Below are 27,324 nucleotides of genomic sequence, written 5' to 3' on the forward strand. Positions count from 1 at the left end.
TAATAACTGAGAAATCATACAAAAAGTTATTAGCCATTAATGTGCATGTATTCTGATAGTTTCCAGAAATTATACACTTACTGCTATTTTTAGCCAATTAAAAGAGATATAGTTTAAAAGAAAAATGTTAAGAATGCAAATGTAAAAATTGCCTCTGCCTACAGTTGCATATTGCGTTATTTATAGGCCATTAATAAGTTAAAGAGTTAATACATTTTACAAATACATTTTAATTTCACTATTGTAATAGTTTAGGCCAATAAGTCAAGTTCATCATCACTTTCAAAAGGAAACATCTCTCATCATGGAAAAAAAGACAATTCTTTATATTAAATGGAGCTTTACAGATCTCAGTGTGCTTTCGCATAAATTATCTAATTTGATCTGAAATACAATTTTTGACACATTCAAGACCTTTCTTCAATCTTTTTTTAATGTTGGAAAATTGAGACATAAAGAGATCTGGGAGATTTTTTCAAGTTCATGTTTTAAGCTAGGTTAACTATAACTGAAGTCTTCTCCCACCTATAGATATTTCCTGTTTTGCTGGCTTGCTTTTCCAAACTATGATTTAAGTACATCAATATTTAACTTTAGTAATACAATGTTGCTTATTGCCCACCTAATAGCATTTGACTCCTTTTTCCTTTTAGAACTAAAACTCAATTTTGTTCCATATGACAATGTACTCAGTTAATACTGCCCCCTCACAATGGAAATGTTCTATATCTTGATTGTGGTAGTTTGACAGGTGTATGCATTTGTCAAAAGTCATAGACCGGTATACATAAAATGTGTGAATTTCATTGTATGTAAATTATACTTCAATAAATTTGATTTAAAAAATGATTCCCCAGATTCCCTTGAAGCATGGAATAGCCATAAATGTAGGTTTGGTCAATGAAACCTAAATGTAGGTTTGGTCAATGAAACCTATAATTTCCATAATAAATGGAAATACATTATGAAAGGCTTCTAGGTAAGCTATTATTTCTCTGATTAATAAAAAAGATTAAATTTAGATAACAGGTTTTTGTTGTTTTCCTCCTTTGCTCACCCTTGTCCTCCTGCTTGGGATGCATACATGATACCACAAGCAGAGTAGCCATCTTGCAACAATGAGGATAAAAGTCACATACTAAGAATAAAAGGAAAGGAAGCCAGAAGGAGCTTGGGTCTTAGGGATTCCCTTAATCATGTGCATCAGTAGTGCACTGCTTGTCATGTGCAATAAATAAAGCCCTACTTGGGAGAGCAGTTGTGATCAGGTTACTGCTACATGCACAAGAACTGAATCCTAACTGATACACTTAGCACAATGTTTACAAGCATAAACTTTAGTGTCAGAATACATAGGGAAAAAATATTAGCTCCACCCCTAATTAAGGAGGGCAATTTGTGTACCCTATTTCAGTCTTAATCTAGTCATCTATAAATTAAAGACAGCAAAACCTACTTTTCAGAGATATTCTGAGATTTAAATGAAATACTCTATGTAAAAGTGGCCAGGTTCAAAATACTGAACTGAATTGAATCATAAAAATACTATTCCTTCAAAGTCAAAGAATATGAGTATAACTTTCTTTCTCTGTGAAGTCCTAGAGTGACTGAAGGAAAAGGTACAAATGACTACGTCATTCCCCAGAGTATGCCCTGCCCATACACCACGATGCGGTCACGTAAAGGAGAGGAGAGTCTCAGAGTTCACAAAATTTCTTTTCCCCAAATAGACTTCATAATTATATGGTTTTGGTTCTTTTCTTTTTTAAGTCTGGAAAATTATAACTAACCTGGGGCACTCTCATTGAAATATGGATTGAAAAATCCATCTGTGTCAGCCACCCATGGTAGAAAAAATGCTTCAACAGAAACACTATTCTCAATCAATGCTGCTGATTGCAAAATTTTCTATAAGTAAAAATGCTTTTTCCAAAAATAGAATAGAAGCATCAATACCTATAAATTGGTGTTTGTTAAAAATTAAAACTGAAAATCAATGCACGTAGAAAGGAGAATCCAAAGTGGATTATGTTAGAAATTTTAACACAGCACACTCTTCTTTGTGAACTCATATTGTACACCAAGTCTCAATCATTAATACATTGACTTCATTTTACAGTGCCATGAGAGTAAACATGTACAAAGTAATTTATAAATAGTATAGATTCCCCATTAATTTTGTAAAGAAACCAAAGCACAGGTTTACTGCCTTGTTTAAAGTAGCATTGTTGTTTTATTTGATTAACTGTTACTTGATTAGTCTTACTTTTTAGCTTTTCTTCCACTTTTAAAATCAGTATGAATCACTGCACATAACTAAACAGTACCAGATCCTGGACTGTACTTCAGCTACCCTGACTCCAGGCCAGTGTTCTTTACACTAATATAAATCAGCTAAAATGTAATAAGTTAGGGTTTCATAAAAAGCTACCTATCTATCTACATACATCCTTACAAAATGTTTAGGAAATTCAGCATCAAAATAGTTTTCCTGGGTTATCCATAGTCCTCTACATCTGTTTCCTCAATGACAAAATTGTAATTTTAAAAGACGGAATTAAATACCTCCAAGTTAGAACCTTTGTATAGGGTTTTTTAGTCTTTCAATAGATACTTCAGGAAACACAGATGATGTCAAAATTCCACACAAGCCTGACACTAAGAATGAAAGAGAAGTCACTAAGAACAGCAATTTATAGGGAATTTTCATAAACCATAGAATTAATGGAACTGGATCAAAAACAGGAATAAGGAGTACTCATGTGCCTCTTTCTGAAACACAGCAGCCTTTTGTCCCCAAAGAAAGTTAAATTTAAAAAAAAAAAAAAATCTCTACTGTCTACTCTGTTTTTCATAGAATGAGTAAAAGTGCCTTTACTCTGGGGTATTGATTTTTTAAGGAGCCAGAGTATTATTTCTTAACTTCTTCCTCATCTCTCCATATTTATTCAGAGGTGACTACTTCCAGATGACAAAAAGTGTAGAAACACTTCTTGTGAGGGTGTGTGTGTAGGAGATGGGGGTGGGGGTGGGGGGTACTATAAGAGAATAAAGGAGTATATTTTCTCCTCGAAGGTAAAATATCAAAGAGTAGGGAGAATACAGGAAGGTCCCTGATGATTTTTCATGTTGAGTGTTGTAGCTTTTAACAATGCTGTTAGGTACGCAGTGAACACAAATCTCTTATTTAAAAATACCAAGTTTTTATAGATTTCTCCTAGTTCTGAGATAAGTAGAATGGAAAATGGAGGAGGATACCCAACATGAGACCAATAAAAAATGTATTATATAGCAAAGGTCAAAGAGAGTGTCAGTCTGAATACTCAGAGAGGATCGTACGTCTGAAAATGATTTATTACAGGAACCAGAAGATATTTTTACAAGATTCTTAAGCATCTTTAATAAAGCCCAGGAAGAAAACACAGCAATGAAAAGCCTGAACACTGATATGGAAGGTACTATATTAGGAAAACAAGAGATTGCAAGGAAATTAAAATTACAAAAATATAATTCAAATCCATAGTTGAGGAAGTTAACCACAAAACTAACACTTAAAAGGGAGCAAACTTGAAAATTTTTTCCATAATTTAGAGGAAGACAACTGCATTTAAAGCTGGCAAACTGAGATCCATCACTTTCTATTGAAACAACCAAAGAAACATAAAATCAAGAAAATAAATCTACAGTACCACAGAGGGTAAAAAAACTTTACGAATTTTAAAGTTCTGAAGAAAATGGGATCCAAATAAAAGAAAACATGTCCAATGCCAGGAAGCCCAAAATTTAATTTAAAATTTAATGCAGGCATATGAGTTTTCTACCAAAATATAAGAAAAACCCTAAGCACAGAGAGGCAAGAGTTGGGAACACGTGTAAATGATGAGTAATCAATGGAAGGCCTTCAAAAAAATGTAGACCAATAGCTAGAGCATGTCTGTGCAATTTCACATAGTAGGGGCTTTTCTGCAAGTGAAATGGAGGATTTGCCCCAACAGCTTCCTAAAATGGTCAGTGAGACAAGAGAGGATCTTGTTTACTGCCGGCCTACCAAATCACAAAGGTGTTCCTAAAAAATTCTGGATTGAAAATAAAATTTTAAAAAGAGGGAGACTGACTGAACATCTCATCATAACTGTAAGTTAGAAAACAACATAGCAATACATATAGATTTTAAAAGGGAAATTTAAGAAAAAAAATAAAACTAGGACTCAGAATCCTATTTCCAGATAAAATGTACATTATACTTTATAGAGGAAAAATAAATGGTGACAAATGCTACACTCAGCCAAAGGTTTTTTGTGTGTAATCAATGGTTCACGTAATAAAATAGGTCACCTACGTTCATATTTAGAAATTTACTCAAGCCAACCAAAAAATAAATAGTGTTGCATCCCACGCGACGACAGTTGTGGGGAGCGAGGTGGGAGGCGCAGGGTTAAGAAAAGGCAGTAGTCATGCATAGGGTTTAAGCAGACCAAGGGACCCCCAATCTCAAGGACTGGAAGCCCTAATTAGGCCTAGCATCAGCTTTTACTAGTTCGGTGGGGAAGTAAAGGAGATAAAGCTTGTCAATCTCAAGATCTGTGAATTCCATACATCATAATAGGAAACCGATTTAAGTCAATCACCCTTGCCTGCAGGCAGCTGGACCGTAAGTCTCAACTTCCCCAAGGGACAAAACCTATATGCATATGAATAGATGGAGAGACTCTCATTGAATCGCTTCCCTTGAAGGTTTTGGGAAGGAATGCAGCCACAGAGGCTGAGGCTTTCCTTAGCCTGAGGAAGATGTGGGGCTGTACCTACCTCTGTGAACCCCGTGGGTTCTCCTGTTGGTCCCCACGACTGCGTCTGCCTTGAGTTGTTCCTTCCATGAGGAATCTTACCCATCATTGACTGTCTAGTCATCTTTCTGGGACCAAACAGGGAGGCATAAGGTGCAAACACAAAGGTTTAGCAAAGTCCCTAAAAGGATCCGTTTTACAGACTCTCCTTTCTTTGGGGGCAGATACAAGGAAACAAATAGTTAAGCTGCTGCGTGGTGACAAAATAGTACTTAAGAGCTTAAGAATGGGAAATTCTACTATTAAGAGGCCGACAGTGATTGGGAAAAATAGATAAATTTTGATGTCAAAATAATTTTATAAATATGATACAAAAAATAAATGTAAATACACAAATTATTTTTCAAGGAGAAGATACAACATTTAAATGATGATTTGACCACATATTATCAGAAACTCAAGTTTATATTCACAGGCAAAGAAGGGGAGGATTAGGATAAATAAATGAGTCTCAAACTTCACAGCACCTGGAGCAGAGAGCAGTCATAAACTCATTCTTGATTTTGATCATTTAAGGAAACTAGTTTAAAGAATACATTTTTCTTGCCTTTGCCTGATTTTTGATATTCAGAAGAGATGGACTATATGAAAAGCTAGTCTTTCTTCTGCTGGAAGGGTTCTTTCCCCTGCTTACAGAATTTCATTCTTGGAACTCCAGGGAAGAATGAGAGGCAGAGTGAAGGGATGGAATGTCAACAGGCACTGATTGCTCCTTCATCCGAGAAGGCATAGGCAGGTGCTAATTGTTTTCTTTCATTCAGCTCTATCAGGTACTTCCTCTGACTGTGTGGTAAGTTGGTGGTAATGAATCCCAGTAGCAGGATCTTTCAGTCTTTGTTGTTTCTCTTCTTGATTTTTAAAAATCATGGCAAGTTAGGAGACTTGTGCCATGTAAAAACAATTCTTACTAAATAATTTTAAGTGGGAGAATATTGTGGTCCTGGAAGCAGAGTATGAGTTTATTGAGGAGAAAACTTAAGGCAAAAAAGCCAGTTAATAAGCTACAAGAGTTATGAGACAATAATGGCCCGAGTCAAGATTGTGACCTTGAGAGCCCAGAGCAGGGGAACGGTTCTGAAATGTAGTACTTAAGCCGTCTAATTTGGTTAACCTGAGCAGAGCACATGTGTCAGGTACTGAGATAGAAATTCAGTAGGCAGGAGTCTAGCTGGAAAAACATTAATTCAGATCTCAACTAGCAGGAAATGAAATATTAGGGGAGAATGAGCGTATAAAAAATGTTTTCATACTACTTATCTATTTAAATCCCTCAAAAGCTCTTTGGGGGTGACTGTTATCTGTATTTAACTGCTAACTAGACTGTTCATAGAGGTTAAATGACTCATTCAAAATTAGACAGGTAGCAAGAAATAGAACTAAAACTCAGGTCTTCTGATTTGAGGTTGAATGTTTTTTTCACTGCACTATAATGTAGCAAAACAAAATTTATATGTTTACTCTTGACACAGACTAAATGTTTATTTTTGGCTCAAAAGATCAAAGGATCAATAAGAAATCCAAGAACTAAATCAGAAGAGTGAGGACAAATATTCACATCTTAGCTCCTGAATAATGTGGACGGTTATTGGTGAAAACTTTTGTTTGAATGTCTTTATGGTAAAAATATCACATAAACATTATTATAATTATTGGGGTTCATGGAGATAGACAATGTGGGTATCAGTGATGCAGATACCCAGAAATGGAGGCATTGCTGCTCATACAAAGCAGTTGATTCTTTGTTCGAGTCATTTCAATGAGAGCACAAATACTGGACATCTAGAAAACACTTGCCATGTTGATATAACTTTAAATTGTCAAGTTTTTTGTTTTGTTTTTTAATCCATTCATGGAGTGCATTAAATTGGCTGTTTTGCTTTGGGAGATATAATTTTATGTGTTATACTGCTCTACTGAAATGCCATACCGCATTTCTCAGCAGTCTTCATTGGGTAATAATTCAATTATAAACACAATGCATTATTTTCATGTTAGATTAGAAAGCCTTTTGCTTTGGCTGGAGCTATCTCCCCAGAGCAAATAGGGCAGTTTCTAAAAGGCCAAACCACAGGGTGGAGCACTGAGAGTGTAAAGCATCCTGTAAAATTTATCCATATTAAGTGGAAATCTGCCTCACAGAAAGCTGCTTATCTGCGGCTCCTGGCAGGCAGCTCAACTTCCAAGATAAAGGTTGGGGCTTGGCAGCTGGGAGGGGCTCATATATTCTCTTTTTCTCTACTTCTTCATCCTGTTTTATAATGTGTTGTCTTCAGTTCATTTCCTTTCCTCAGTTTTTTCCCCCTCCCCCACCGAGCAGAAGTTGCTCTAATTCTGCTAGTCCTTTGAGTCCTTTCATGGATCTTGGGCCTGCTCTTTTCCAGACTCAGCTGAAACCATTTGCTTCTATTTCTTTCCTTTCATATTACATGATCTTCATAAAAGGGGTTATAAGAAGTCAGGCAGGCATATACATGATAAATCCTCTACGAATGGACAGCATCAGAAATGAGCAGATAAGAAGCACTCACCTGCATGGACACAAGAAAATTTTGCCATCAATGAAATTTCGTCTGATCAATCAGTTGAGTGGTTTCCCTCTGCATTTTAAATATCTGAACATTTATTCATCATTATGGTACTTTACTGATACGCATGGAAAATGAAATTGCTCCTGTTAATAGTCACTTGGCATTAGATTTCAGGTACTAAACCAAAAATACCCTCTACCAAGTGTCACAATTCTAAAGCTATCTGGTTCAGCAAGTCCTGACAAAGTCTTAATTTACTGTCAAGGCCAGATGCCTCAATATTTCTATTTAATTCTAAATACATTCAGTTCATTTTCTTATTTTTCCACATATGCCCAATTTTAGGAGTACATGAGACCATGTAAAAGCATTTCTGGTGTGATTTTGATAATTATATCACAGTTTGTTTTATCTAGAATAATGACTTCTTGAAAGCTGTATAGGCTGTTACATAAGTAACTTAAATACTTTGTAAGAAGAGAAGTGAATTTTTTAATATTTGGTATGATGTTATAAGAAAATTTGACTAACAGAAAAGTTAGTCAAATTGCTAACTTAAAAAAAAACACATTAATCTTTTAATATCAGTGGGTTATTTTTGTTTACCAGAGTCATCTACCTTTTCTGAAAAAGAGTAAGCATTTTTCTTTAAAAAACACAGTAAATATAAGAAATAGAATCAAAATTATCTGGCAGTGCTTTTTAAAACAATTATCTTTTCCTTTCTATTATAAGCAATCACTGTGCATCACCATTTTTTTCAATTTACCCCTGTATTCATTCAGCATTGTCTAAACACTGCCATCTCCTTCCTCAATTGATTTCCACAATGCCCTTCCAGAAAAAGAGAAGTCAAGACTCAGTGACAAGTTACCTCAAAGCACCTTAATATTTCCGTAAGAATGCAGCCAGAATGACAGTGGGATGATGTACTAAAAAGAGTGTCACACTGGGACCCTTAAAATCTGGCTCCAGTCACTAGTAAGCCTAATAAACTTGGCCTCGGTTTTTTCATTCATAAAGTAAAAAGGTTTGTATTATCTCCAACATGCCATTCTATAAAATGCTAAATATAAAAAAAAATAACTACCTTAAAAACAAATCACTAACAAATTAAATTAAATCAATGTTGCTGCAGTACAGTAAAACTAAAATCTGGTTAATGAAACAATTCCTTGACTTTCAGAATCAAATATTCTTAATCAGCCAAAACTTTTGCTATGTCAGTGCTTATTTAAACCTGTTTATTTGGTAATTATTAGAATACTTTGAAAATAAATTTGACAGTCATGAAATATTTATGTTTATGTATTAAAATATGATTCCTGTTACTTTTAAAGTCAAGTTAGAGTCCTCCAAGACCTAAGTTGCTCTAGTTGTCCTTTTGAAAACAAAATTGTATGTCTGAATTGCCTACAACTTATTTTCTATAACAAATGTGTCCTGAAATAATCACCATGGCTTTCAGAACAGTCTAGTTTCCACCAATAAAACTCTCTAACTTTTATTGTATTTATCAGCTCTATCTTAATACATACTTATCAAAATTATATTCTGTATTATTGATATAACAGCTATATTCTACTTGCATTGTGATTTTTTTCTATTTAAAGATACTATCCTTATTTTTAAAATGTAAAAGAATCATGATCTTTGTTAACTGCACTACTGAGCAGGTTGCTCCCATCAGACCATGAGACAGAATAAGTTCTTGATAAGTCCTGTTCTAAACTAGGCTCTTTCTAGGAAATTAGGCAAACTCTAAGCCATCCTCCAGAAATGTTTATTTGATCTGGAATCCCCAAAACTTCCAAATGAAACTGGGAAAACAGCTTTCATTCATAAAGAATGCTCCAGATTCTTATAATTTACTTACACAAAGACCACTGGTGCAGAGTGGGCTGCCAGAAGCTTAAAAACTGGAACTAATTTTAAGAAAAATACATGACAATTGAATTTGTAACTTGCTATGGCATGGCTTGTTATTATTATTGTTAGCACTGGGAAAGGAATTCAAAACTCTGATTGTCTTCAAATATTGGAAAGGAATATCTCTGATCGATTTCCTCAGAAATTCTCCTTTAAAATTTTTCTTTCTTCCATTGAACCCATGCCCTCTTTTGTAGTAATTTAAGACTTCTTCTTCCCTCCTCAAATTAACATATGTACAGGAGGAAACTAACAGTTATCAGTCAAGATTCATTTTTGTCACACGTTACAAATAAGGTATAAAGAAACAGAATCTTAGTATATTTCCTCCAAGATAATAAACTGTACTTCACTGTCATTGTTTAACAACTTGGAAAATAAAAACTGTTTTAAACATGGGAATGAACTTATCAATAATAAATTTCATTTAATAAAGACGAACTGTGTAATACATTCATGCTTGTCTAGCTAAAAAGAAAAATAGATAGGAACAATTTATTGATGAAATGAGCTAATACAAAAAACATATAAATTACCCTTGCCTTTGGAACTGAGATTATAAATTTTTTTCATAGTCAACTAAGGTGTGATTAACATTTAAGTACAAAGGTTATTTAACATTTAAACACAAAGGTTTCTCCATGAGTTACTTTGGATTTATAGGATCCCTCTTACCAGCGTTTCTTTTGAAGCTGTGTTTTATGACAGATGACATGTTCAAGCACCTTATTCAACTGAGGACTATTATTCTGAACACAGGTCCAGGCAGCAACACAGTGCCACAGCAGGTGTTTAATTTCATATCCTTCCTGATTAAATTGCAAATGTTCCTGGAATCAAAATATAAAAATATATCTGAGAAAGAGTTCTTTGTCTTGAATAAAAGTAAAAATAAATTTTAAATATACAAATGAAAATGCATATATTTTTAATGCATATCTTCTTAAAGTTCATTTTGCACCAAGTGGAGGAATCCAGTCAAATATGTTTTTTGTAAGTATATATATTTTGTAAGTTAACTTGAACTTGAGGTCTTAATATATTTTCACATAGGACCCTGATGTACAAAGACATCAGTTCTACAATATGACAAAATTTTCTATTCTTTAAGGGACAACTATTATACACACTTAGACTCCATATGACTTAGTTCTCCATGACACCAAAGGAGGAGGGGACAAGGGAAAGTTTGAATAATGATCAAACAGCAAATTAGGGTTTAAAATGTGGTTCTGCTTTAAGGATGAAACTAGTGCCCAGATGGATATGGTCAATGTCTGCTAAGTATTTTAAAAGCTTACAAATTCAGAACACAAATGGTCTGTTACTAGTTTATTCTTTTCTTAGAGTACTTCCTAACAGTTTTATAGATTTAACTGGTCCACTAAAGTAATTGTTATAAAGGGGCCTAATGTGATAATGAGACAATAATAAATAGCACGCTCAATGAATTTTTGTCAACAGTGAAGATTCAAATACACATCCTATCATATATACTCAGATTGCTAACTTATCTGATGTTTTACTCTTTTATTCTCAGGAAACGCTTAAAGAGACTCCAAAGGACTTTATAATTCTCATTTCTTATATAAAACAACATCAAGACTACAATTTAAAGATAATTTTCATGTTGAGTACTCTTAAGGTAGAAGAGCAGGTGTTCATAATTAATTTTAAACTAAGACATTGTAAGTTTCTAGCAAACTGTTTTGTTAAGTCTCACAGATGTGTATCGCTCAACTTGCTGTCAGGAGCTCAGACACTGGAGATAAAGGCATGAGTAAGACAAAGTCTCTGCGCAAAGCTACTGACTCTGGGGAACAATGATTTAGAGAAACAAACAAGTCATTGTTTGGAATGTTAGAATATTCCATAGAAAAGTTTTATTCTAAAATAACATAAGATATCAGACTAAGATGTACTGACTTCAATAAATGCACATACAGCATTCTCTCCAAATAACTCAATTTCCTGCTACGCGGTTGTGCCCACCCCCAAAAAATGGAACCCATAAACATGAAATTCTTTTGTCAAATAGCTCTAGATGTCTCAGCCTGGGTGCCTGACAGCCTTCATGCTGCAAACTTATTCAAAAGATATACGTAAAATAGATACATTTTGAAACTTGTGGTTGGCTTGACTAATTAGAACAATCAATGCTTTTTGTTTTAAATACTGTACACTGCATGGCTATATTCAGTTAGGTCACATATTCTTGTTAATAAACTTATGCACCATCACCAGAGAAAATTCCCAAAAGCATTGGTAAAGAAAAGGTCAAGATTTGCACAATGAACAAGATTGAAGCTTTATTTTCAGTTTTATATGATGCCATTTTTATTCATCACTGAGAAAGAAAAAAAGCAGCATCCGGTGTCTGGAACGGATTTGACATCGATATTATTACAAGCTGCTCTGACACTCACAACCAAGTCATTTTGTTCTTCTGTTGGATATAAACTCACAGAATCTCAACCTCTGACAATATTCCTCTGAGACCATGATAAACAAATTAAGCCACTTGATAATTTTTTCTAAGCACAGACAAAAAGTCACTGTGCCACTTACAAAATACCCAATCATAGAACTGCTCCTACTTTCTGGCAGTATCTAGAAATCTAAAGAGAACACCTGTTTATTAGAGTCCAAATCCTGTGATTGACGCATTCTGACACCCTCTGGTGGAGGCATCCCCCGGGTCCCTGGGTGCGCGTTCACTCTCTGCAACAAATAATACGTCTATTTTTCTTAACTGCACATATGTTCCTGGTGGCCTTTGGCTGAGGGTCATTGGCATCAAGGGCAAATGAACCTGCCACACCTATGAATGGTTCCAGGTAACTGAGGCTTATCACTTATCCTCATGTATTTTATATCTTTCAAGTATTTGCATGGAAATTTTGGTAAAGTTTCTTCTCTTTTTTTCAATAGGAAAAACTGTACTTGCCAAACTTGAATGAATTAATATAATAATGATGATTATGTGATTTAACACAATCATCATGTACATCATCAGCATAATAACCGAAGCTATTAGGTGGTGTAGAGTTCTTTGCCTTTAAATCAGTCCCACTTAAGGTGTGGTTGGCAGATAAGTGCCATCTGCAAACTGCTAACAAAAATGGAAATAAAGAATACATACTGAGAAACTTTTATAACAATTTGGCAGAGTTAATTTGATATATTTTCAGAGTAATAACAAAAATTAATGCTTGCATTTTTATGTTTTGTTTTCAGTAATTCGTTATTATAGTAGTTCATGAAATTGAAGATTACAACAGTCTGCGACAGTTTGGAAATTTAAAAAAAAGAAGAAGAAGAATCTTTTTACCACAAGATAGTGTAAAAAGCACAGAGCACTGCATTCAATGACTCCCAGAAAACGTTTCTTTTTTCCCTTTTCCTTCCCTCTGTTATCTCCCTCCTTTCCTTCTTTCCCTCTTTTTTCATTCCTTTCTTCTTATTGTTTGGCTTTATGACCACTTCCCATAGTTCTTTCATCTCCCCCCTTGCTGTCCTATCCAGCTTTGGGCTATGTTCGTTTGCAAACTGGACCCCTGTACATGGAGGGCATGAGAGACCTAAGAAAGAGGCAGACCACTCCAGATTGGTCGGCTTAATCAGCAAGGAAACTTACTTATGAGGCTTGTCTTGAACAGCCACAAAAGAATAGATCTCCACACCCAACTGACGAAATCTTAGCTTATATAGACTCCTTAACTGGGTCAGGCACATATAGACCAGATGGTCTCAACAACATGTTGCTCTCTCTAGGTTGTGTCCTTTAAAATGGCTCCCACTGTGGAAATGGAGAGCAGAATATTCATTCCAAGGACAGAGGAGGGGCTGAGAAGCCTCCAATTGCCCAATTGTCCAGGGCCAGCTCGAAGGTCAACTCTCAGTCACATCCTCAAGATTACCTCCTCCATCAAGCGATCACTGCCAGCTTGTACAATGCCTACTTTGAGAAGCTCACCTTCAAGAGTACTGTTAATCTTCTGTTGGCTGAGAATTCAGATAACTACATCAAGCTTGAATTTTATACAAATCTGAGTACGCAAGCTCTGAGTGTCTGACCAAGGTCTTTTATAACAGAAATGAACTTTAAAACATGGGCTGTTTTGGCTTCTGGGAGACAGCGTTTTGACTTTCATCCTTATTTTCAGTCATTTTGGGGATGGTTGACATTGCCGTGAAAGGACTTCTCAATACAAATATGTTACTTGGATAATAGGACATGAAGCATAGGATAATGCTCCTAATCTTAAAGAACCTGGGTCTCGGTCTAATTCAATTCCTAGTAACCATTTACAATTACTGTACAGCACACAATGTCCGAAATTTAGATAATGCCTTGGCTTACTCAGTACTTAAAGCATTAGAGGATGAGATTGCTAAACACATTTGAATGTCAACTCTGTGTTTCCTAGTTTTCAGCAAACCATTTGTACTTCAGGACAGCTGCAACTATTCTGTAAAGGCTCTATAGCATTTTAGCTGAATTTGAATCTACCTTCTCCAAAGAATTATGTTATTATCATATAACAACTGTTCTTAGCAAATCCAGCTTTGCTAGTGAGCAGAGAACAGAGTGGAAAACTCAATCCAGTTGTCTGGCTGTGCAATCCGCAGAGCTAATTAAGATGTACCATTTGTCAAAGTCAATGGAAACCCTCTGTCTGGATCAGCTTAAAAGGATATTAAAAGGAAAAATGGGTTCCAGCAAGAGAAAGGAAATGTCCCATTCTTAAATAGAAGCAGCACTGATTTTGTGTGTATCCTAGTGCATATGTCCTACAGAATTCTTTTTATTTTCAGCAATTTTATAGTGATACTTTGAAAACAAATTAAATAATTATTAGTATTCTCCAATGCTTATAAATATATTAAAAATATTTTACAGTGGCCAAAATATACTGTCACAGACCTTTTAGCATTACTGGAGGATAGGGCTGTGGGAATAAATTCACAAATCCTCTAGTATAGCATACTAATAACAAAGAAGGGAGAGAGAATGAATACAAATGTATATTTTACATTCCCAGGTCTGTCTTTTTTCTCCTTTCTTTTCCCAGAAGGTACTGAATGGGAAATACTCAACTGAACTGGAGAGGCTGGCTTAGATTAATACTGGAGAAATTGGGCTGAAAATGGGAAACAACATTTAAACATGGAATCAAGCACTGAATCAGTTAGCTCAACCAGACGTTTTAGCAGCATGGTGGCTACACTACCTTTTATATTCTTTATATTATGAGGTAATGGGAGGGGAAAAGGGAGAGCAATAAATCTGATAGGCTAAAATCTGTTATAATCCCTTCACAGGATCACATGTACAGAGCTGACATGGAATTTAGAAAAGATTGAAACTATGCCCTTAGTTCTAAAAAGTGGAAAAAGGCACAGAAACTTAGTGACTTTTCCCACTCTAAGGAGATACATTCTTTTCACGTGTTGACATTTTTGCCCCTTCCAGTTCAAGCCAAGTTGTACAGCATTAAGCTTCCATTTCCTTGCTGTGTATTTACGAGGTCAATTAAGTTTGTGAATTTATTGCAGGGATGTTGCTAACTCTTTTTGGTATCAGAGGGATTATTCATTATGAATTTGTACCAACTGGACAGTTAACCAAGTTTACTATTTGGAAGTGCTGAAAAGGCTGCGTGAAAAAGACGATCTGAACTTTTCACCAACAATCCATGGCTCTTGCATCACAACAATGCACCAGCTCACACGGCACTGCCTGTGAGGGAGTTTTTAGTCAGTAAACAAGTAACTGTATTGGAATGCCCTCCCTACTCACCTGATCTGGCCCCCAATGACTTTTTTCTTTACCTGAAGATAAAGGAAATATTGAAAGGAAGACATTTTCATGACATTCAGGACACCAAGGGAATTACAACAACAGTTCTGATACCATTGCAGAAAAAGAGATCCCAAATTGCTTTGAAGAGTGGACTAAGCGCTGGCATCAGTGCATAGCTTCCCAAGGGGAGTACTTTGAAGGTGACCATAGTGATATTCAGCAATGAGGTATGTAGCACTTTTTCTAGGACGAGTTCATGAACTTAATTGTCAGACCGCATACACTAAGAATGACAAAAAGACTGATACTTAAAGAGAAGCAGAATCAACATTGACGATTGCCTGCCTCATCACCATGAAGATTGTCATGGATATTTTGCAGTATCTTATTTGTTTAAAGGAAAACCACTCAAACCACTATATTAACTTAAGCATAATTAACTACATAGTTATGCACATTTAGTCAGCATAACCATGTCCTTAGATGAAAATTATTATATTTAACTGCCTAAGTAAAAGTGAGTCCCAAAATATATTTTCTAATATCCATTATTTGCATTTGCGTGGCATCTAATAATTTACAAGGCACGTGCTTTTTCGCAATCTTCACAATAACCCTACAGATTAGTTAGGGCATGTATGACGATGATGATGATGATGATGGTGATGACCAATACGGTGATGCCTTTTTTTGAAAAGTCAGTAATGAAAATCAGCTTTACTTCATAAATAACATGTCTCAAAACTAAAGTTTATCTTAAGCAACTCAGAAACAGTTAAGAATATGGCATATATCATGTTTTAAATATAGTTGGTATGCAATATTATATATTTAGCTGTATTAGTTTCAGGTGTACCATATAGTGATTCAACATTTTTATACCTTACAATGTGAGGTGATGCCTTTTTCAAAGATAATCAAATGAGGATTTGGAAGTTTAATGGACCTCCCCCCACCCCCCCCATCACAAGGCCAGTTGGTGAGCAGGTCTTTCTTCTTCATGATCACTGCTCTTGCTGCTGTTCAATGTCTTAGATTATATATTTATTGTTAAAACATTTTTAAACTTAAAAACATCCCTTTTATGCATGAAGCAATTTGTGTTCACTAGTAATCATAACCAACAGGTTCAAATTACTCAGTGTATGTCACTCTTTATATAAATGGTTCACCAAGGAATGAGTGAAAGAGAAAACATTAAAGCCTAGAAAGATTAAAAATAGATATGGTTAAATGTTTTTCCTTAGATGCTTACATTTTAGTTTTAGAAAGGACCCAACGAACACATGGGAAAACTGTGAAGCAACTCGTAGATAAAACTATTTAAAGAGAATCGTCCTTAAATGTCTTTAGTTGTTTCAAGTTGCACTATGTTAAACATATTTTTTTCTTTTTAAAAATTATCAGAAAAACAAATTTTCTCTTTATAAACTATAAAGTAATAAATATATAACAAAAAAATTAAAGAATCAAAATTTCAAAGAGTTCACTGCTTTCTTTTGGAATACGGGTGAGAAAAGGAAGTAAAGCATTATGAACCCCACAGACTGAAATTTCTCTTTGAAGTACATCAGCCTATAAGGTAAATGAACAATTGTATGGCTCACTGTATTTCTGTTTACATAATATATTTACATAATAGTTTATTCCCTACCAATTATATAATTGGGACCGCTAGTTTTCTCTAATATTGATCACTAATATCTGAGTTAGAAATAAAAAGGTTTTTTTTCATATATAAGGGATTATTTTAATTCCTCAATTTTGAACCATTTAAATTTTTTCAGTGATTTTAATAGCATGTTAAATGTTATTACCTATGAATTATGGAAGCATAAAAATATTACACTTGCTCTCATTAATAGCCTGCACTTTACATACTTTCTGTCCAATAAAATGTAATATCTTAAAATGTTCATTTATAAGTCAAACTAAGTTACATTGTAATTTTCAATTAATAGCTGAGATGGACTCTATAAGGAAGAAGGTTTTATGGCATTCCTCTGTTTAAAGTAGTAGTCGTGCATATTAATACCTACTACTAATCCTATTAATACAGGAAATGTGCATATGGTTGTGTGAATTTAGTGTATTTGCTGTTCACTCCTCCTGTAGCTCAGCTCATCTTTAGCAACGCGTACTGAATTGGTAAGCACAATTATTTAATCATAGTAATCTTATCTGATTCCTCATGCACTAGGATAGACTCACCATATCAGAATCTATGTTCTTATGTCGTTTCTTATTTTCCACAGGGCTAAAAATTGATCCAGATAATAATTCTCTTTCACATATAATTTCCATGGTTTTCAGAACAAATTGCACATTTGAAAAGATGTTTGGATACTTGTAATATGATTCTCCAGAGAAAGAAAGTGCTATTGTAAGAATAAAAATTTGAGAGGAATATTTCATTAATATCTTGCATAGTGTTCCATTTGTCTTTCAGTTATTAAAATATAATTAGATTCAGTACTTCAATGCTAAAACTGCTGTACATTTCCCCATCAGATCAAGATTTATAATGTTAGGTATGACCCCTGGTGGTGTAATAGGAAACTACAAGGTAAATAATTTACACATAAAGGGTTTATATAATTCAGAACAGCAATTCCATAATCATTGAATGCCCAGTTAAGTATAGTTACTGCACAAAAATGCTTGGAAACTTTCATCTGAAAATAAATAAAGTTACAATAGATACTATATTCATAATGGGTATTTTAAAATTGTAACTCTACGAACAAGTCATTGCTTTTAACCCAACATTCTGCATTTTTATTCCTTTTCGAGATGTTATTAATTTTTAAGAGTAAATATTTAAAACATAGCAACACTTATGCCATTTAACATGAATTAGGTGATATTTAACAGAACCTTCTTTGCGATGTTCTTTTCATAAACTTTTAGACAATCTTTGAGTGTTAGTCCAGTGACACAGTAGAAAAATTAGTAATAACCAATGGATGGCTATACGGATAAGTAGCAGCAGCTAACAGCCTCAAGTAGGAATCAGCCTGTTGCTGAAGAGAGAGATGTAGACTCAGTAAGGCTCTGCTTAGCAGTATTTGATAAAAGGGAAAAATCTGGGGATTTAATCCTTACATGAAAGAAAGATGTTGGTTTTCTTGAGATATATCCACAATAAAAGGCTAATGTGAGAACTTCAGGTATTATTCAAATAATTTTTCAAAATGTATTTGCCACCATCATCTGAATATTTGGTGTGTCACTATGCTGAACACCATGAGGAGTTAAAGAAGGGATTTATAATGTAATGACAAAATCCAAAGAAATGATATGATAAACAAGAATTCCTGTCCCTCCAGTCCATGGCCTTGTCATGGCTTCCTGCCCTGTCAGTACCTATAGGGGTGCATACTGCTCAGTCTCCAAAACACTTCCACTATCACCCTCTATTCCTTCCTCCATGACTTTTTCTATCAAATACCATCCCCTTTCTTGTATCTTGAGTCTCTCCGTCTCTTATCTAATAAGACATTAATCTTCTCTACTTTTGACCTGGTTTTTCCATCCCAACTATTGACATCTTTCTCTCTCCCTTTATAGTTAAGCTGTTTTAGATAGTCCACCATCTTTGTCTTATGCTTAAACTTTCCCTTCACTCTTTGTTTATGTTCACTTTGAATTTTGCTTTCACCTCTCCACTTAGGATGCTCTGAAGATCAACAGTGTTTCTCTGATTGCCGAAACCCATCCTTACTTTCAGACCTCCTGCTATTTAGTCCCTCTACAGCTCTTGATAATGTTGATCTTGAACCTCGCCTTTGGATTTCTATCATCACTCCCTCCTATTTCTGTTAATTTTCCTTTACTGATGACTGTTACTCTAACCTAGTACATGTTTATATTCCCCAAGACTAATTCCTAGAATTAATTTACACCACCACCACCTCCCACCCCTAGGTTATCTCGGCCATTTGAACATGGACGACTGTCAAATCATTCATGTTAATATCCATGAAATAAGTGAATCGCAGGCTTCCTTTATTTCCATAGTTCCAAACCTATGTTTCCAACTGCTTGCTGAGTATCTGTACCTGAGCAAACTTCAAATTCAATATGTCCAACATTTCTCCAAACTTTTCCCAGTTTAGAGCACCATTATCTTGACCCTATTAGCCAGTATGTAAAACTTAAGATTCCTTCTGGATTCCTCACTTTCCCTTGTATACACTAGATCCAATTGATCACCAAGTCCAGTGTCTTTTCCGCCCTAAACACTTATCCAAGCTATTTTACTCTACCCTCGTCTCATTTTAATAGATCATACATTTAACATCTCTTGTCTATACAAATGTCATGGCTAACTGAACTCCTTCATTGACTCTCTCCTTACTCCAGTCCAGCATCGCCATGCAATTAGTGTTACCTTACTAAAATATGAATTAAGTCTCTTAAATCCAGAGAGGTGAGCACTATTACAGATGAGAAAATGGAGTCAGTCAAGGTCCTACACTAAGTTAACCAAGAAACTTAAAAGTAAAGCCCATGCAATCTGGTTCAGAAGCTGTGCTCTTCAACACTGCACCTATTACCTTCCATGAAAAATAAAATACCTTTCCATGAAAAATAAAATACAGTTTATGCTCTTTACAGTGATAGTCTGAGCTTCTCAAAATATAACATAAAACATTTATAAGTATAGAAAATAAAAGATAGTCTACCGTATAAATATGGTTGAAGCCTAAGTAAATGTTGTTTAAAACTTTCTAGGTGACCATGCAGGAAATATATAAAAAGTCGTAAGAAGACCAAATAGCAAATCTGTCAAAAGAGAAAGAAAAAAGCATTTTTATGTCACATCAATAAATGTTTAAAAACCATAAGAAGAATAAACCATTTTCTTATTACATTTGCTTTTGATGGAACAATTTCAACTCTTGAGATTATGTGCTTTTGAAATAATTTTAAAGCATTTATATCAAGATTGAAACACTGGTTTAGTAAAAAAAAACTTTTATAAATCATCTCTACATTATATATAATGACCAATACTCAATGATATTTTGTTCTATGTCCTTTAGAACAATATTTTTTCAAATAGCAAGTCATGCCCCTTAAGTGATTCATGAAATCAATTGAGAGGGGATTTTTTTTTTAATAAAATAAAAGAGAAGAGAAAATTTCATAGTACATTGCACAGTTCCTTGTCTCGGTATATAAATGAGTGTGCAGTTATGTGTGTGCTGGATTGCAAGGCAAAAGATATTTCTTCGTGTGGGTCTCAGTCAAAACAGTTGAAAAGCAATGCTTTAGACAGTTTTGAGAAATATCCTGTCTGTGCATAGTATGCCATATTAAGATCCCCATTCCCTCATGATAAAAAAGTCATTACTAAATAAACACTACAATAATTTACTTCTGTGAAGTTTAAAATATATGTATAGCTAAAACAGTTTTTTTACGTAGATTACAGAAAATGGAGTATCTTCAAAAAATCATATGACATGCAAGATTTTACAGAAAATTACCAAAAAAAAAAAAACCCTACAAAGTATAGAAATAAATGGAACACAAGTGCCCAAATTGATACCTCATAAGATTATGGAGGACAAAATAATAACAATAGCTATCACTATATCAGAATAAGATATATGTGTATGCAAGTCCCCTTAACAACAGTGCAGGGGATTATTATATCTACACGTAAAAAAATTAACAAAATTCTAAAATGATTCTACCAAGTCTCAGTGATTCACCACAACTATTAAGCAAATAAATGCCACTACTAGACTTTGAAGCTAGGATGGTGTACATTGCACCAAAAGTCATGAACTTTGTATTATAGCAGTGATATCACAAATATTTTTATCACAAACTTCCAACAGAAAAATAAATTCTGAGAATGCACCGTCAATATTTGTCAAGTATATCCGTAAATTATAAACATGCACCACTTATAGACTTAAAAAATAAATAAAATGTTTATAAGGCATGTGCAAGATATCTCCTCCTATAGACCACTCGGATATCGTACTGTGCTTCTCTACAAGATTGAACTGAAAAATTAGAAGAAAATAATTTAGAATTTTATAAGGAATTATAGATGGATATTGAAATACATATTAATTAATGTTTAAAAATGTAATGTGGGAAAAATAAAAAATACATGAAAAGCCTATCCATTTGAATAATCACTGTATTATACCCCAATTTAGTCATGAGTTTCACCCAACCCAGAAGCTATCCTTAGTTATAGCTATGCTTGGAAAAATGGTTTTAAAAACTTTCATTTATAATATTCTGACAGGCCAGATTTTCACTGAAAAATGTCCCCTTCTATATCTCTAAGGAAATCTGGGACATCTGTGTATCTTGCATCATGTCTCATGTGTACATATTTTCTCTGCAGCTTGACAACTCATGCTTTGTCTCCTAGACTAAATCTCTGCTTGTCAACTTATTTTTCTCTGCTCTCCCATCTTTCCTTCCTTTATTCTTTGCACCCCTTCTTTCCTTCCCTTTCCATCTCTTCTTCTCTTCTGGTCTTTCTTTTGTTTCTTTACAATAAACCACAAAACTACCAGTTAAGCTAAATTCCTTTGACTAATAATACATTTTGCAGCAGCGAGCATAAGCATCACAGGCAGTACAACCACGTGACACCCTTTCAGGACTTTATAAAACGTGAGCTACTTGAATCTAGTTTCCCATCTGATGACTCTAAAATGACTCAGAATACTGAGAGAACAACTCATCGTCTCAAATCGGGCAAGCATTTAAGGTTATCTGTCGGCATTTTTACATGGAAAAGTGGTATTTTAAAATCCTTAAAATAGAGAGGAGAAAAGCCATATAGACTCAGACATAACAATAAACTTGATTTTTAATTAAATACTATGTTCTTACATAGTTGGTGATATATTTTGTCAAACTAACTCCATTTAAGTATCATGCAATAATGTATTATCCCGTTTAGAGAAGATTAAAATAAACTGCCAAACAAGAGAATATTCTATAATAAAACTAAATGGACTGTTTAAATCCTAAAACAGATGTCATGTAGCTACACATAGTACATGCAGCAATGAAAACACATTAAAAATATTTTAAAACATACCTTTGACAGCTTTATTTCAACCGAATATAAGTAAGTCTTTAGGAATGCATCACAACAAAGTCTATATAAAACTGATTCCGCAACAAAAAATAAGGCAGGTAGAAGACCATTATCAAAGGAAACATGGTCCACCGAAGCATAAAGCATATTTAAAGCTTCTGAAATATTAAAAAGTAGAAACTCCATGATTATTGTTATTCAGTAAATAATCATGTTATTTTTCTACATGCTATAATTAAATATTGCAATTAACTATTTGCTCAGTCACTACAAGACCTATAAACTACAGATTGTAGTTTTTAAATATTTACAAATTCCCTGCCATGAAGAGGTGAAGTCTATGTCTCCTTCCCCTTGAACCTGATCAGACCTTGTGACTGCTTCCACCTACAGAATGTGGCAGAAGTGACACTTGCATGACTTCCATGGTTAGATCAGAAAAGGCAATACGGCTGCCACCTGGATCTTTCTCTCAAGATACTAGCTTTGGAACCCTAAGCTGCCATGAAGGAAGGCCAACTACTCAGAAGTTACCAAGCTGGAGAGACTATAGAGATAGACAGAGACAGAGACAAAGGTAGAGAGAGAGGTAAAGATAGAGATATAGAGATAGAGATAGAGATGGAGATGGAGATGGAGATGGAGATGGAGATGGAGATAGAGATAGAGATAGAGATAGAGATAGAGATAGAGATAGAGATAGAGATAGAGATAGAGATAGAAAGAGAAATGCCCAAGGAGCTCCAGCTGCTCCAGACAACACAAAATAGATCACCAGGCCACATACATAATGGTGTGGGAAACAGGACAGAACTGGATGACAAAACATAGTGCTGAAGATAAGTACTATAAAAGAGAAGAATAGAAGACTAGAAAATCAAGGCAGGAGAAATAGGGCCCGGTGGAACTGAATGAGGAGAACATAGAACCAAGGCCCTAGAGAAAATTGCAGAGGTACTACATAGCGATTAAGCTTTGGAATGGTCACTGCTGAGTGGAGGGTGGATTACAGAATGAGGAACAGACAAGAGTACTGACAGGACACAGATAAGAAGGGTATTTATTTCAGTTATGGAGCTGGTAAGAAGAAATCATACTTAGGGTTTTTATTTGGAGTTCGGTGTCTTAATGAGTTAGAAAGCTTTTAGCTGTGTGTAACAGAAAACTCAACAAAGTGTCTTCAAAATAAGTATGTTTATTACTTAACAAAGTCAGAGTTGGAAAGGCTTCAGGACTGGCTAATAATGCATAGTTTATGCCCTCTGTATGCATATTTTTTTCATCTTCTAGTTCCCCTGATGTATATGATGACTGCACAAGTTCCAGGCATTTTGCTCGTACTATGCCATTTAGAGACTAATCAAGAGCGGTAAAGGAAGGGAAGGTGCTTTATTCCCAGGCATGTCTTTTCAAAAGCAATTCAATAAAAAGTATTCCAAACAGACTCGTCTGTCTTTACATCTCTTGGTCAAGACCAGGTCATGTGACCACCTCTGATCTAATCACGGGCAAGTAAAGGGGAGTCACCATGATTAGTATAGATCAAGCATAATTCATCCTCTGAGGCTGGGAAGGGCCAGTCCTCTTCTGAATCACATGACTGCAGGACACCTGAATAAAACTGAGGTTTAATTGATAAAAAAGAGCAAGTGGCTGCTGTTTGCTGGTAAGCCAAGAATGTTTACTTCCCTATTATTTAAACATTTAATAGAGATCAGGCTGTGGATGGCCATGTGATGAAGTGCCATGTAGTCAAATTAAATGCAAAATTGTTCTTACTCTTCCTGACGTGTGGAAGCTCCCAAACAACACCACTAACCCAATTTAGATGGGGAAATACACTCTGACCTCATATGCTTAACATTCTAAAACTCATTTGAAAAGGCATACACATAAAATTTAGAATAATCATGGGAGGATTTTACCTCCTTAAATATAATGGTTTTTTCATTTCTTTTCTAGATTGGTTACAAGGTAGTTTGAAAGGAAATATAAGTGAGAAGTGATAAATAAAAAGTTAATGAGTAAAATGGCTGTTTAAAATAAGTGAAAAACAAATGGCCATTTGGTTGTTTTATGAGTGAGAATCAGAAAATGCAGAAACAAGTTCCTCTATAGTGCCTATTGTAATTGAAAATCACTAAATGACACTTTATATTACTTTTTAATTAAAGTTGCTATTTTTAGAAAAAAGGCAATAGAGACTATGCTGAGCAAAAGATTTTAAAACAATTTCGTAATTAAAAAGTAGAGCAGTGAAATTCATAAGTTCAAAATTACAAAAGGAGCTTTCATAATGAAATATTACCAGGTATTCTGATAGAGAATGGCAAGTTTTTCTTGGATCTTGCACAATTTCTAAGCATTAAAGTTCTCAAATTATTCCTTCACTACTAATCTAGAAAACACGGTAACTAAGAAGAGTTTAGTTAGAGCACATACCATCTTGAATGGCTCCTTTGCACTGAGCCAGATATATTACGTCAGTCCATGCAGTAGGAAGATTCACATGTTTCCCAGTGCCCAAAGTTTTGAGACCCAATTTTCTCTGTTATGGGGAAACATGAAAGAAAGAGGCAAACAAAAATGTACTGATTATTTATTTATTTATTTAGATTATCCTTTAATTGTATTCTCAAAATCATTCTATGAGGCTGATGTTCTATGGCCAGAGTTGTATAAAACTTCGTACTTTTTAATTTTTGCTTTTACTATTTTTATTTGTTGACACTGTATGTAAATTATATTAGTGTTAAAATGCAAAGAATGTTTGTTAATATTCTGAGTAATATCATTAGTTATTTGTTGAAAATAATTCTTACTCTTTACATCTTAGGGATTTCTTCAATTTTTATTTTATTTCCCCACCAAGGGAATGCATCTCTGATTTCAGAAGGAACAGTATATTGAAGAAATGTGATTTAACAGAAATGATTTGATGCCATTTTGCTGAAAATCTCTAGCTGCTTCACATAGGCCAAATTTAATAAACATGAGAGTCCTCTGTGCATTTATAGTGAAGGTTTAGGAAAGCTGTTTCCTCTTTGGGATACACCATACCTTAGTTAACTTTTTTTTTTAGGAAAAAGTGGAATTTTCCTCATCAAAAATTTACTTGCCAGACTTTGATATTTTGCTGTGGGTTTTTGGACTACATATTCCCCAAAATTGATGGGGAATCTTCAACCCAAAGAGCCATTTGACACTGAATTATTGGGTTAAAAGCTTTAACTTCACTTTTCATTAATATTTTAACTATGCTTACTTATAATTAAAGAAAGGTGTATCCTTATTTTTTCTTTCAATTTTCTTTCCACCAAGTAGAAGATAAAATTGATATACTAAGTAAGTCAAATAGTGTACCATTACCTTACATCTGAGAATGTGTTTTCTAGCTAGGTCCAACAATTCTTCCTTCTCTTTTGGATTTTTTGTTTGGTTGAATCTCAAGATAAATTCATTTGTGATTGAAAATGGTGGCCTAAACAAAATTTTTTAAAAAAAATTAATAATTATTCAGTTCCAAATTTTAATTAATCAACTTTCAGTGGCTAAATATAACTATTTCCTAAAAGAGCAATTTACCTTATAAGACTGTTTCACACAAACAACAAATTAGTAAAATAAAACAATATATATACAGGCCTTCTTGACTTATCATACTTAGACTGAGAAACGTAATTCTCATGACGTCAAATAACTTTGTAGCCTCTGGAAAAAAAAGTTTCTGAGTTGGTTGTAAGAAGTCTTGCTGGTAGATGCCTTCTTCACAGGTAAAATCCAACACAGCCTCAATTATGTTGAAGATTGATTTATCTCCTCACGTATATTAGTGTTGGTTCAATTTAAACTAAACCTTTATCCCTCCATGTAAGTGGAATTAGTTCAACTATGGCTGGAGTAAAGTGAGCTGGGGAAAAAAGATATATGCAGTACTGTCAGAGAGGTGACACGTAGCTAGATTAACTCTGAATGAGATAGGAAGCTATTGCAGAGTTTTGCTAAGAGAAATGGCATGATTTAACTTAAGTTTTAAGGATCATTCTGATATTGTGTTGAGAGTTGGTGTGTGGGGAGGTAGGACATAGCAAGGGGGGGAGCACACATATACTTAAATGAGAGGTAATAGTGAGTTGGATCAGAGTTATAGCAATAGAAGTAAAGAGAAGAGTTTGAATGATGGATATATTTTGATATTAACTCCAACCAGACTGCCCAATGAATTAGAAATTAAGTATGAGACAAAAAAGGAGTTATCAATTAAACCGAGTAACTGGAAGGATGGAATTGCTATTTAATGAGATGGGAAAGATTGCTACAGGAGCACATTTGGGGTGAGGGTAGAGAATAAGTTCACTATTGGACATGTGATATTAGAGATGCCCATATGCATCCAGGTAGAAATGTAGAATAGGCAGTTAAATATATGAGTTTAATTTAAGGAAAAAGATTCAGGCTAGATACTTCAATTTTTGAATCATTAACACACATAAGGTATTTAAAATCTTATGAATGGAAAGGATCACATGGGAAAAGTATAGAGAAAGAACACAAGTATTTCAAAGATAAGTGAGACAAATAATTTGAGAGTATATGCAAGAGAATGAGATTAATTAGAATGATGTATCACTGAATGTAAGATGGGTATGGGATCAAAAGTAACATAAGTTAGAGAACAGGTAGTAGAATCAGTGAGTTTTTTATTTGTGTAGTCAAATAATTATTACAGTCATGTCATTAGAAGAGATGTGAAAAAATAAAAAACATTTTTAACATCTTACTATATTCAAAATTTACTGAATTAGTTGCTCTGTTGGACACAAGGGGGGAAAAACTTAAATAAAAATCAGATTTTGTCCCTGGGTAATTCATAGTCCTATTGGGGAGACAGATGTATGCAAAAGCAATGACAATGGCACCTGATCACAGTATAAGCAGAGGTAATGACATGGTGCTCTATAAATTAGAATCAAATATAGATATCCCAGAGAAGAACAATTAATAAAATAACGAACTTTTTAACTGCCATCCTACAATGGGCATTTATACAGTCATGCATACTGTAAGTGTTTATTGACTATCCTATGTATCATTCACTAAGCTTGGAACGGGGGATACAGTGGTGCAACAAAC

General features: G+C 34.4%; 1 protein-coding gene across 1 annotated transcript in view; it reads right to left on the reverse strand.

The window, feature by feature from the left end:
• TMEM232 (transmembrane protein 232) overlaps nt 1-27,324 on the reverse strand; it is a 175,954-nt gene that overhangs the window by 120,440 nt on the left and 28,190 nt on the right. The window contains exons 4-9 of the mRNA XM_019727872.3: nt 25,561-25,672; nt 24,634-24,739; nt 22,192-22,349; nt 19,796-19,895; nt 17,319-17,485; nt 9,977-10,131 (exon numbers count right to left, since the gene is read on the reverse strand). Of these exons, the coding sequence (XP_019583431.3) occupies nt 9,977-10,131; nt 17,319-17,485; nt 19,796-19,895; nt 22,192-22,349; nt 24,634-24,739; nt 25,561-25,672 (798 nt within the window). The remainder of the gene's footprint in view (nt 1-9,976; nt 10,132-17,318; nt 17,486-19,795; nt 19,896-22,191; nt 22,350-24,633; nt 24,740-25,560; nt 25,673-27,324) is intronic.

This window comes from Rhinolophus sinicus, chromosome 3, assembly GCF_057876585.1.
Source record: "Rhinolophus sinicus isolate RSI-liver-muscle chromosome 3, RSI-T2T, whole genome shotgun sequence".
Taxonomy (NCBI): Eukaryota; Metazoa; Chordata; class Mammalia; order Chiroptera; family Rhinolophidae; genus Rhinolophus; species Rhinolophus sinicus.